The 13,116-nt window shown below is 35.8% G+C and overlaps 1 protein-coding gene across 5 annotated transcripts in view; it reads left to right on the top strand.

Moving 5' to 3' along the window:
* COL24A1 (collagen type XXIV alpha 1 chain) overlaps nucleotides 1-13,116 on the top strand; it is a 397,210-nt gene that overhangs the window by 328,396 nt on the left and 55,698 nt on the right. For all 5 annotated transcript variants that reach the window (XM_045478122.1, XM_045478119.1, XM_045478121.1 and 2 more), the window contains 2 exons: nucleotides 2,682-2,735; nucleotides 3,866-3,973. In XM_045478122.1, the coding sequence (XP_045334078.1) occupies nucleotides 2,682-2,735; nucleotides 3,866-3,973 (162 nt within the window). The remainder of the gene's footprint in view (nucleotides 1-2,681; nucleotides 2,736-3,865; nucleotides 3,974-13,116) is intronic.

Raw genomic sequence — 13,116 nt, 5'->3', positions numbered from 1 at the left:
CTTACATGCATAGTATGTCTGAACCTTAAGTCACAAACTCAGGTATACTAAAAATATAATTTTGTTTATGTTCTTTATGATGGAACTTAACATCCATCCTGAGTGCCCATCCTGCCTGGTGGTAGAAACCTAATTGGTAGAACATTCTAGTCAATTAACAGTCTTTAACTCCATCCATACAAATATCCTGCATTTGATTTAGAGTTTTCCTATTCATTCTCTTGTCAAGTCTGCAGTTACATTCTGGGTGGCAGTGGTGGGGAAGAGGAATGGAAGGTGAGTTTGGTCTTCAGTCATTTATTTACACCAGTATACACTGAAATGCACATCATCCATTTAGGTCCTTAGTAGCCATCATCCCACCATGTTGACATCTACCTTGGCCCTCCTTGCAGAAGTTCTTTAATCCATGCTGGCATGTATAGCTATTTTCTGTGTACAGAAAAGGTACAAAGTCTCTTTTATATAGGCCTTTAAGAGCTATCTGCTTCTGTTCTTGGCCACGTGGAAATGTATTCTGCTAATCCCCATACCATGCTGGGTGCTCGTGGGACTCAGACTTTCTCAAGCCCACCAGCCCAGACATCCCAATGTAGAAATTTCTACTCTACTGCTGATACTCAGTGCAGTTCATGTGGACTTCTAAATGAGGACGTTAGTCTCCCTAGCCATTGTTTCTGTGCCCAAATTCCCATACTTATCTGAGGGTATTATTGCTTCCCCCACACCAGGACTTGAGGGCAGAGTGAGGTATAAAGGGCCCTTCTCAGAGATTCCTGTCAGTGTCAAGCAATCTTGCTTCTCTTATGCTTTTGTTTTTACCTTTCACCAACTTGAAGATATTTATATCCCCTTAAGTAGAAAAATTTTTCTCTTATACTATTATAATTCTAAATCTGTTCTTTATGGCATAAATTGTATGACTGGACTCCTTTGTCACCTTGGTTTTTGATACTCAAATATAGAGTTTTCATATTTAAAAATCATTTTTTTTTCGGTTGAACATCCGACTTTAGCTGGGGCCCTGATCTCACGGTTTGTGGGTTCCAGCCTCATGTCAGGCTTTGCGCTGACAGCACAGAGCCTGTTTCAGATTCTCTGTCTCCCTCTCTCTCTGCCCCTTCCCTTCTCATGCTCTCTCTCTCTCAAAAATAAATAAACATTGGGGGAAAAGTTATAAAATTTAATAAAAAATAAAAATTAGGCTTTCTTTTTAAAAATGTATTCTTCTCAAAATATTATATCCTTCTAAAATTATTACCTCACCATGAGTTTCAGAAGACTATGTTGAAATCCATAAGCTAAGGGAAAGTCTATTTTGAAAATCTAAAATCTAGAGCAGGTCTATCACTTTGCATAAAAAGAAATACTGTGAAGGAAAAAATACTCTGGCTAACGTATTTGAATATTATCATAGTTCATATACTATTTAATTAGTGCTATTAGAGATACCTGAAATCACAATTTTTTCAGTATTTAAAATCTTGTAGTTTTATTTTATTTCTTAATTGTGTCCTAAAAGGTATATTTATTTTAGAGAGCATATGTTCCAGAAATTTCTTCTCCTTCAACTTAGATCATCTACTGTTTCATTTTCTGGTTTTCTCACCCTTAGAAAGACTTTATATTAGTGACCTTTTAAGTCAAGTAAAGTAGTTCTCCAAGTTGGAGGTAGAACTCTTGTTCCATATAGCTTCCCATTATCAAATTCTAACAAAGTTAGATTTTTATCTCTTATACAAAATGCCCTTTTTTTCTATTACTGCATATACTATTTCTTCTTAAAATATTAAGTTCATTTTCAGAAGATGTAATATGTTATGAAATTATTTACTTTGTTGTTCTCAAATTGAATCTTTGGCACAATTTATCTGAAATGTGAATAACTTAACATCCCGTTTCGGTGGAATTATCCTGTTTGTGACAACTTTTGATGACTTCTGAGAAATGTGTCTGGTAATGACAATATGCTTCTTTTTCTTATTTGTGAACTAGGTCACTCTTTTCCACATTTTTCTTTTTAAAATAATTTTAGGATATCATCACAATAATGGCATGATTTGCAAGGGCAAAATTCCTAACTACCCTGGCAGACCAGTTACTGCTGAATCAATTATGATTTAAAACATCTCCCACATGGAAAAACAAAGAGTTCCGTGGGAAATAAATATCTTTTCTTTGATTCACAAGTATGTTCTTGTCTATGCTTCCAGATAAGCATATTTTAGGCTATTGGTTCATGTCCCTTACTACACTGTGAGTGCCTTGAGAGCAGTAACTTTGACTTTGCACTCCCAACAGAGCACAGAGTACCTGATACGTAAAACTTGGTAAATGTTTATTGAATTAATAAATCACTTTGCCACTTTCATTAGGAAGACAAAAGCTCTGTCTGAAAAGGTGGACATTTATTAAATAATATTTAGTTCCCTTTTAGAGCCAGTATTTAAATTTTTACACCATAGAATTTGGAGCTAGATGCAAATTCATAGATTATCTGGTCAAACTCTCATTTTCAGATAAAGAAAATGACTCCCAGGGAAGTTAAATGACAATCTCAATGATAAACAGCTAGTTAGTGGCATTACGTGCTGTGGCATCCAGGTCTCAGGGTTCTTTTCTATGCCTTCAGTTCAATTAAGTTTATTACAATTAATTACAGCTATGCTTCACATTTTTAGGGTCCTAAAGGGAAAAAAGGCACTCCTGGCCCTGCTGGGAAACCTGGGATTCCTGTAAGTAATAGACGCTTTTCATCTTTCTTGTTTTTCTAAATAGAATTGGCAACTTCAGCAAGCAGAAAGGTTTGGGGCCAATTATGACAAGTGTTGGATAAATCAGCTTGTCTTCAAAAAATAATTTAAGCCCACGCTGGAACACAGAGGGAACAAAATATGACCATGAGTTCAAAACCAAGCTTGCTGTGCAAATACAAGTCTCAGCAGTTGAAGGATGCTATTTTCCGGTGTTATGGAGCTCTCTCTGTGGACTCATGCTACTCTCTGATCATGAACCACTGAAAACAGGGAACTTGAAATATAACTAAATGATTGGTGAGAAAGGTCAGAGATCTTCAAGCATGAATAAAAAACCTAAGCTGGATTGTAATGGAAGGACTCAGCCTCTCAGTTCCCTGGCAAGTAGAACAGAAAGTCTTAGAAAAGAATGTTTTAAATCATTTCATCACAGAATAAAGATTGATTTTACCTTAGCCATCAGCTTCCTCTAGGCAGGCAAATATGTGTTGACTGGCTTATTAGCAAAGACTTACTTCCTGCTGGTCTTCCCCAGCCAAGGGCGAGATGTCTACTTTGGGTGGCCTGTGTTGGCTCAAAAAAGAAGAGAAAATGAACACAAAATATAAGCGCACATTCAGACCAGAGATTCATATAGGTAATATCCACTTACCCAAGAGTAGAAAAAAAATGTTCAGACCTTTATTCAGTCATATAATCATCTATTTCAAATTGATAACAAAAAGAACTGTAATTTGTTTCTTGAGAAAATAATATGGCATGAGGTTTTGCAGATAGTAAATGATAGCTGTTTCCTATGCTGACAGATGCATATAGCTGACTTTTCACCATAGCTGGGTAAAGCATGGGCCAGTACAATGAAAAGTATCAGAGAATTACACTAAAGCTGAAAAGCTTACACAGCACATTTTAGTTAGCTTGGTGGCATTTCTGTTTAGGGAACTTTTAAAGAGTTACCTGATCTGTGGAATCCAAAAAGGAATTCAGGAAACAGGAAAATTTATCCTGGGGTAGGGTATTAAAAATGTAAACATCCCCCTCCCAAAGGTAATTGTCATTTAAACATTTGTACAGCATCTGTCTATAATCCATGTAATTTAATTACCAAGGGTCTTCCAGGCCTACCTGGGCCAAAAGGCATGCAAGGATACCATGGAGCCGATGGCATTTCAGGAAACTCTGGAAAAGTTGGGCTACCAGGAAAACAGGGACTTCCTGTGAGTAGAATGAATATCTCTTTCCTTTTAGTTCTTATTTATAAGTGTCTTTTTGCTAGACCATATATATTTTAGCTTTATTAGTTTTGATACTGTCTCAGATTAGCCAATCGCTGCTTTAATAGTTGTTTTGGAATTATGTTTATGATCTCCAGGGAATGTCAACGAGTACATTCTCTTGCATATTTTATATCTAATAACTCATATATAATATATGCCATTTTTGCACATATAAAAGCTTATAAATAAGAACCATAAAGAAGCACAATTTTAGGGACTATACAACCCAACTGTGTTTTGAGTTCATCAAATATCTTAAGCCACCTTTGGAACATTGAAGGCAGCTTTTGTACTACAAAGCAGAGTTCAGTAGTTGCAACAAAGACCAAGGGCCTCACAAAATCTAAAATATTTACTCTCTTGCCTTCTACAGAAAAAAATTGTTCTGGTCTGTTTGTATTATCACACTGTTCTTATTCTATGGCTTTGCAATGTGTCCTCATATTTAATGGGGCAAGTTCCCCTTCTTTACACTTCTACCCCATACATTTGAGATTAGATTTGCTGGGTTTCTCTAAAAACAAAACAAAAACTTGAATTGTCATTGGGTTTGTCTTGAATTTATAGCTTTATTGGGAGAAAATTCATAACTTACCATTTAGTTAATCAAATAGATGAAATATTTATTCTTATAATTTTCTATTGTCCTATAATGAAATATTTCCATAATAATAACAGCAAAACTTCATATAATGCTAACTATGTGCCAGGTACCATGATAAAGTGTTTGACTACATCAACTCACTTAATCTTTACAATCTTATAAGATATATACAATTACAATCCTCATTTTATGCATCTAGAAACTGAGGTCAATTATACCTCAGTTAAAAAAAAAATACATACATACCTACATACATTCTGAGGCACTGAGATTATCACTTTCAAGTGTCTCATAGCTAAAAGACAGCCTAACTCCATATTCTTTGCTCTTATCAATATGGAGTATTGCTTCTTAATAAAGACTTTGTGTATTATTTTTTATTTTATTTTCTAGTTAGTTATTACTTATTTAAAGAATGTCACGAATTCAGGTTATATTCTATACAACTGTATTTTTTTTAATTTCTAATAATTTGCTTTTGTTTCTATTGGATTTTTAAAACAGATAATATCACCTTCAAATAATGGCAGATTGATCTCTTTCCTTACACTCACTTCTTTTTCCTTCCACATAAGTTGGTAGGGACCTTCAATACTATGTTAAACAGTAGTAGCAATAGGGGACATTCTTCTACTGCACAGATCTTAGAGAACGCATCTAAAATTTCTCCGTTAAGAATATTTGCCATCTTAATTCTGTCTTTTCCTTGTCTTATACTGTCTTATTTCTTTTCTGTCTTCTTTTTTTTCTTTCTTGATTTCTATACACTAAATTTTCTTTTGCTGGTTTAAAAATTGCCCTTTCTTGGGGTGCCTGGGTGGCTCAGTTGGTTAAGCATCTGACTTCCACTCAAGTCATGATCTCCCGGTCCATGGGTTCGAGCCCCACGCCGGGCTCTGTGCTGACAGCTCAGAGCCTGGAGTCTGCTTGGGATTGTGTCTCCCTCTCTCTACCCACCCCCGACTTGTACTCTGTCTCTCTCTCAAAAATAAATAAAATTTTTTCAAAAATAAAATAAAAGTTGCCCTTTCTTTTTTGATTGATGTTTTGTACCAGTTGCACTGAACTTAAGAACAAAATATGTATATATTGGCATGTATTAACTGTATTGATTTGTTAAATGTATCACCATCTGTATTTCTAACAAAACAAGCACTTTTATGTCCTCTCATTTCCTTTTGTCTCTATAAACTACTCTTTGCCTTCATCACTTTTTGATATTGCCTTGATTTTTACTTTTAGTTTTTATGCATTTACTTTCTCTTTTTATTTCCATTGCTTCTTTCTTGAGTAATAATCAAGCTATTTGATCACTATTACTTTCAATATCCCTTATAGAATCTCCTGAATTTGTTTCTATTATTATTTCAGTACTTCCTCCAAAAAGTATTTCCAGTGTAGGCATTTGTGAGACTAACCATTGAGGCCTCATATTCCTACAAATATCTCACATATATATGACAAATTCAACACTGTACTGGAGGTTCTAATCAATTAAGTAAGGTTCTAGTGAGGGTAATAAAAACAAGTAAAATGGAAGAAATAAAACTCTCTTTATTCATAGACAACATGATCATCTATGTAGAAAATCTTTAAGACTCTACAAGAAAAAAATTAGTGAATTTACCAGAGTTGCAGGTTGTTAGATCAGTATACAAATTTCAATTGTATTTCTATATACTAACAATGAACAATCAGAAAGTAATATTTAAAAAAAAGTAGTGACAGGGGCGCCTGGGTGGCGCAGTCGGTTAAGCGTCCGACTTCAGCCAGGTCACGATCCCGCGGTCCGTGAGTTCGAGCCCCGCGTCAGGCTCTGGGCTGATGGCTCATGATGGCTCAGAGCCTGGAGCCTGTTTCCGATTCTGTGTCTCCCTCTCTCTCTCTGACCCTCCCCCGTTCATGCTCTGTCTCTCTCTGTCCCAAAAATAAATAAACGTTGAAAAAAAAAATTAAAAAAAAAAAAAAAAAAAAAAAGTAGTGACAATAGTGCCAAAATGGGATAACATGACCACAAAAATGTGCAAATCTATATGCTGAAAACTATAAAACATTTCTGACAAAAGTTAAAGTAGAGCTAAATAAGTGGCATATATACCATGTTCATTGATCAGATACCATTAAGACATCAATTCCTATACATTTGCAGTGTCTTAAAACATTAAACATACTTATCATATGACCCAGCCTTTCTACTCTTAGCCAAAAGAAATGAAAACATGTATCTACACAAAAACTTGTCCATGAATATTCATAGCACTTATCTTTGTAATAGCCCTAAACTGGAAATAACCCAAATGTTCTTCAAGAGGTGTCTGGCTAAACAAATTGTGGTATGTATGTACAATGAAATATTAGTTTGCAATAAAAAGAATGAGCTACTGACACATGCTATAGCATGAGTGAATCTCAAAATATATATGCTGAGTGAAGAAAAAGAGACAAAAAAGGGCACATACTGTATGATTCTACTTATGTAAAATCCTAAAAATTGCAAACTAATCTGTAGTGACAGAAAGCAAATTGGGGGTATCCTGTAGATGGGAGTGCTAGAGGTATGAGAAGGAGGGCTTACCAAAGGAACGCTTTTGGGGGAGGGGGCAGATATATTATCTTGATTGTGATGATGGTTTCACAAATGTGTGAAATCTTTTATGCTGACTTATCAAATTATGTACTTTGCAATTTATGTCAGTAAAGTGGCTTGATATGAGAGGGTAGGGAGAAAGAGATGACACTGAAGAATAAGTAGGAGTTAATAAATTAGGAATGATTATTGTGAGTGAGGAAAGCCTGAAAGAAACATTCTATGCAGAGATGACAGCATATACAAAGCTAGGAAGAACATAGTGTGTTTGAAAAACTAGAACATTAGCAATTATGGCTAAAGTTTAGTGAACAAGATGTATGCTGATACAGTTTGATGCCATTGAAGTACACAAGAGCCACATCATGTGAATATTGAAGGACACGTTAAGGATATTGAGCATTATCTGAAGATACTAGTACCCCATTGAGGTTAGGAGGGACATTATCCCAATTTTCCATTTTTAAAGGACTCGCTCTGGCTTCATTATGGAAAATGGATTGAAAGGGGCAAGCATAGATACAGGCAACTAATAAGAAGACTATTTATTGCAATATTTCAGGCTGCATATATTCATGGTTTGGACTAGACTAGTGAAGTGGAAATGGAAAGAAGTGGGTGGATTTAGTGGTATTTTGGAGGTAGTTTTTACAGTACTTGATATTTGGTTAAGGGAGGTAAGGGAAGGAGAGGGATGTCAAGGATAACTTCCAAATTTCTAACTTGTGCAAGTTCCTAACTTGGTGCATTATACTGCCCGTCATGAAAAAAAGCAAACAGTGAAGGAAGCCCAAATTTTATGGGTAACGTTATGACATTTAGGCAATTAGATATTCTGGCCTAGAGCTCAGAGAGAATGTCAGATATAAATGTGAGAGTCATCAGCATATAGAAATGTACTTAATCAGAGTCATGTTAGAAAGTAGATGAAATACTCTACTTTTGAATTTTGAAAAAAATATTTACAGAAATGAAGAAAGGGTTAAGACATCCAGTAAGGGATGTTGGGAGAATCCAGAGACTATCAACGGTAGGATGTGGTTACTGTCCTTAGACCTGAAAGGTTAAAGGAAAGAAATAATGTCAAGTCAAGAGCCAAGCTGAGGGCTGGAGCTGTGGGAAAAGGGGCACCTTACAGGAGCTGTATTTGAACGTAACCTAGCCACTGACAGAATGTCAAAGCCAGGAGGAAATGGAAGAAATAAATATAGTACTCCTTTCTCCTCTAATATCCTAGAGATATGCACCCCATTGGCCAACCCCAACTGAAAGTGAAGAGAGGACAAGGGAACCCAGATGATAACAGTCCATGAAGGTCAAATTCCCAGGACAAACAGCAAGATAGAGAAGCGACAGTGAATAGATTTGGGGAACAAATGAAGAAAAATACAAATATTAAATAAACGATGGAAAGAAGGTCTGGTACTGAGCTGTAAGGATTTCTATCATTTAGAAATCAGGTAAAGAAGGAAGAGGAGACTACAAAGGAGACTGAAATGGAGTGATCGTAATAGGTAGGAGAAAAAGAATGTAATGTCATAGAAACTCAGGAAAAAAAATATTTCAAGGAAAAAGTCATCAACTAGATCTAATAATCCTGAGAGATTGTGATGGACATGTGTTTTATTAATTTTATTTTTTTTGGTTTTTGACTACTCAGCATTTTAACCCCATCTTATGTTTATAAATGTTTATGTTTACTCCCTTTTTGAGTCTTGGTGGGGGGAGGGCACCTTCTACAGAAGTCAGATTCTAGATTTTCACTTCCCATTTCCTCCTTGAAACAAGGACACAGGCCTATGACTTAGGCCTAACCAATCAGTCATGTCCAGCTAGCCCTTTGGCTGGGGAGTTAGTGATACGCAGAAGCAGGGATAATAGAGAGATTCTACTCTAGTGGCAGTGGCAGTAACCCCAATAGCACTCAGGTTCCAGGGGTGACTGGAGTCCATGTCTAGCAAGCTGCGGTGATGCACTCTGCAGTGTCCAAATTCTGGCTACCTAAACTTCCTTCAATTCTATGCATTTTCCGAACCTGGCTTTCTGGATTTGTCTGTGAGCTACTCAGGACCTTTTCAGTAAATTTTCTGTTTAAATTATCCAGGATTATTTTCTGGTATTTGCAAATACAGACACTGACTAGTACCAAAATCTAAAAAGATAAAATTATAACCACTATACTTTAGTATATGGAGATCATCGGTAACATCAGCACATAACCATTTGATCTGATGCGGGGGATGCAGAAATAGGATTGCAGTGCTTGAGGAGAGTGGACAGTGAGGAAATCAAGATATTCAGACAATTCAATGGAGAAATTTGGCCCTGAAAGAGAAAGGAGGGCAATAACTAGTGATGAAACTGAAATTACAGTAGAAGTTATTTTTAAGTGAGAGAAGCTTAACCACATTTAAATGCTAGATAGACCTAGTAGATATGGAGACGCTGAAGACATAATGAGGAGCAAGGAGAATCTGAGTATGAATTAGGTAATAAAACATGCATATTCTAGCTCCACTTTGTAAGCTATTCCACTTCTAATTAGGAAGTCATTTTTAAAAAACAGATTCAGAGCCACATGTCCCTTTATACATGACTTGTATAAAAACCTCATGGAATCTTATGATGAAAGGAGTTGAAATGAATTACAATAATGTTGTATACCTCCCAAATCCATGAAGCTGAATGGTATCTGCTATTGCTATTAGTAAGAAATTAGGTATCAGATCATAATTCATCATCTCCTACTTTTTAGCATTTTCAAAGAATAAGAAAAATTTCACATGCATACTTTGAATATCAGAATGTCATAAATATTGAAATGTTTTGTAGCCTTCAAAATAAAAACAAAATTAACTTTCCCTTGAGGAATCCCCTTTAAATAAAGCCCCAAGGTTTACACATGCCATTGGTATTTAAGAATACAGAAAATTTTTCTGTAAGTATTTCTGCTCCCTGTAGAATATATGATATGAAATCAGAATAATAGTTTTTATAAGGAACTGGTCTGTTCAATGACATTAGGTAACAATGGCCAAACTGGTCATTAGGTGAAATGATTTCTAAGTAATTATTTCTGAAACTTACTGTGGCAGTAGAAAAACTACTTAAGAGATAGTAACACAGTCTTTAAATACTAGCATATTCCCTGGAATATTTTCAACAACGGATAAGGACATCTTTCCATTGGTCTTTTTTTGTAATTTTTATTTTATTTTTTTAAATCATGGCACCGTGGTGTTTCTTGGCTTACCTTTAAAGACTGCTGGATTTTTCCACTGAGAAAAATATTTATTCTGGGATTTCTAGCATTATGCAACTGCCTGATTTTCCTAAACAATGTTCTTTCTTTTTTTTTTTTGATGTGGCCAAGGAGTTAAAGAATTCTTGGCATATTCACTCCACAGTTTTAGTGTTTTTCCAAGGTCATGTGACTATAACTAAAGGATAGTATTGGGGAGACTCACAGTTGCCTGTGTGAATTTCCTTCTGTATAAATGAGTGTTTTGAGACTCGTCAATTTAGCACATCTGTAGTAAATGAGTCTACCATGCTGTTTTCATTGCGTTGGACTTCAGTAGTGCCTCAATCATTTATGAAAAAGGAAAACAACTTTTCCCTGCAAAGATCATAAATCTATTTGTCATCAAAATGAAGGCTTACCGGTCTTTTTATTTTTTTATTGCTGCAACTTATAAAATTGGTTATTGGAAAAGAGGGAAAGAAACAAAACTAACATCTTGACTTAAGACAAATCAAGGCCTTTCAATCTTGACTTTGCACTTTGTCAGGTGAACATAAGCTTAAGTGTTGTATAAAATGAGATGCTTGTCCTAAAAGAACATCGAAAGTCTTAAGTTTTCCACTTGTGGATTGTGCCCAGTATAGGAAGGAAAAACACACTTCATCAGCCCACTCATAATCCAAACACAGAGTAGGAAGACCACCATGGAAGCCTCTGTTAAAGAACACCAGCAGCCCTGCCACCCATCTGGTGTGTTCTCTAGCCTGTGAGCTAGTCACACTAAAGAAACTTCTGTTTCTGAGAAGATACATTTCTTTCTTCACAGTATTTTGGAGAAAGAAACATACCATCAGCAGATCCTGTCAACTCTTGATTATTAAGAGGGTGATTTCCAATTATGGTTTATCCTGATTGCTACTTTCTCTCTATTCCCCCTGCTGCTTGTTTTGGCCCATTAACTGCTCATTAGGAACTCTTCCAGAGCGGACAAAACACAGTCTGTTTGGCTGCTTATTAGCAACAAAATGAAAGATTTGCTAAAGGATGTAATGTTCCTAGTTGAGTCTCCAATGACTCTCAATCCAATAAAGTTCATAGTCTTCTTGGAATGTTGATCCTTCATGATCTGGCCTCTGTTTACATTTCCAGTGTTATAGTCCACTTTTCTCCTCACATTTGCTGTGCATTTCAGTCATAATGGCGGCTAACAATTATTAAACACTTAGCATGTGCGAGGCACTATTCAAGGTGCTGAATATGTATGAAGTTTTTTAATCCTCACAAAAAAATCATTAAGTAGGTAGAGCTATTATCTCCAGGTTACAGAAAAGGAAGGTGAGACTCCAAGAGACTAAGTAACTTGCCTGAGGCCACACAGACAACAAATAATAGAGCCAGAATTCAAAATCAGGCAATGTAGATTCAGAGCCTACCTATGTCCTTAACCACTATACTGTGCCCCTTCAGATATGCTTAATTACTTAGACATTCCTCCAAATTCTGCATATTTTCCTACTTTAATGCCTTTGTACATGCAATTTATGCCTTCTGCTTGGAAAGCTCTTCCATCTTTCTCTCTGACTTTAGGATGAGTAATTCTTGCTCTTTTAGGACTTAATTGAACGGTTGCCTCCTTCAGACACTCTTCTTTGGATTCTTCAGTCAGAGTTAAGCCTCCCTGCTCTGAACTTATGTATACTGTATACACTGCTTCCATCAGAGGATGGATCATATGGCTGCTGATTACATATCTTCACATCTTTCTGCCCCCAAAAGATTGCAAACTCTTGTAGAATGGGATCGTGTTTTATTCATCTTTGCATCCCTAGCACTTAGCAGTGTCGGGCCTATAGAAGGAACTCAGTAAATATTTGAAGAATGAATATTCTTTGCATAATAACAATGACTTCGGAGACCCGAATGAAGTTAGGATGTGTCACCTACTTAATGTCTTAAGCATCATCTATACCAGCAATACAAAAATACCTGACTCATATGGTTTTTCTGAGTATCAAATGAGACATTCTATGTGAATGTCTATTATTGAGCTATTATCATCTTTCCATAGTAATTGATATTCATGGTTAAGCAAACATTCATTCATTCAAAAATATTTGTTTAGTGCTTAATATGAGCCAGGAGTTAGAGAATAGAGCAGTGAACAAGATGGACAAAGAATTGCCTTCATGAAACATACATGAAACAGCAAGAAACTTCTGACATTTGACCATTTTAGACCTAAAAACAATTCATAATGCAATATGGATCAGCCTAGTAATTGAGTAGTAGTCCATATATAAACAAATCAGGCAATTCTAAATTGTGCTAAGTTCTATGAAAGAAATAAATAGGGTTTTGCAATAGAACATGTGGGAAGTAGATTATAGATGGAGTAGACAGTGGAGGCCTCACTGAGGAAGTCATACTGGGGTGTATTTATACTATATATCCCTTCAGAAAACTGAGCCAGGTATATACAGAATGAAGGAAGAACACGCTATGTGAAGGAATCAAAATGGAAAAACCTGCAGTCAGGAAAGAATCAGCATGTTCACAGGATTCTGAGGATCAAATAAAATAATATGGGTATAGATTTGTTATTTTTGAAATAAAAGATGGACATTTATTTCTTCATAGTAGTGTGAGTC

The sequence above is a fragment of the Leopardus geoffroyi genome, chromosome C1, assembly GCF_018350155.1.
Source record: "Leopardus geoffroyi isolate Oge1 chromosome C1, O.geoffroyi_Oge1_pat1.0, whole genome shotgun sequence".
NCBI classification, from domain to species: Eukaryota; Metazoa; Chordata; class Mammalia; order Carnivora; family Felidae; genus Leopardus; species Leopardus geoffroyi.
The sequence above is the reverse complement of the archived record's forward strand: the minus strand, read 5'-3'. Positions and strand labels throughout refer to the sequence as shown.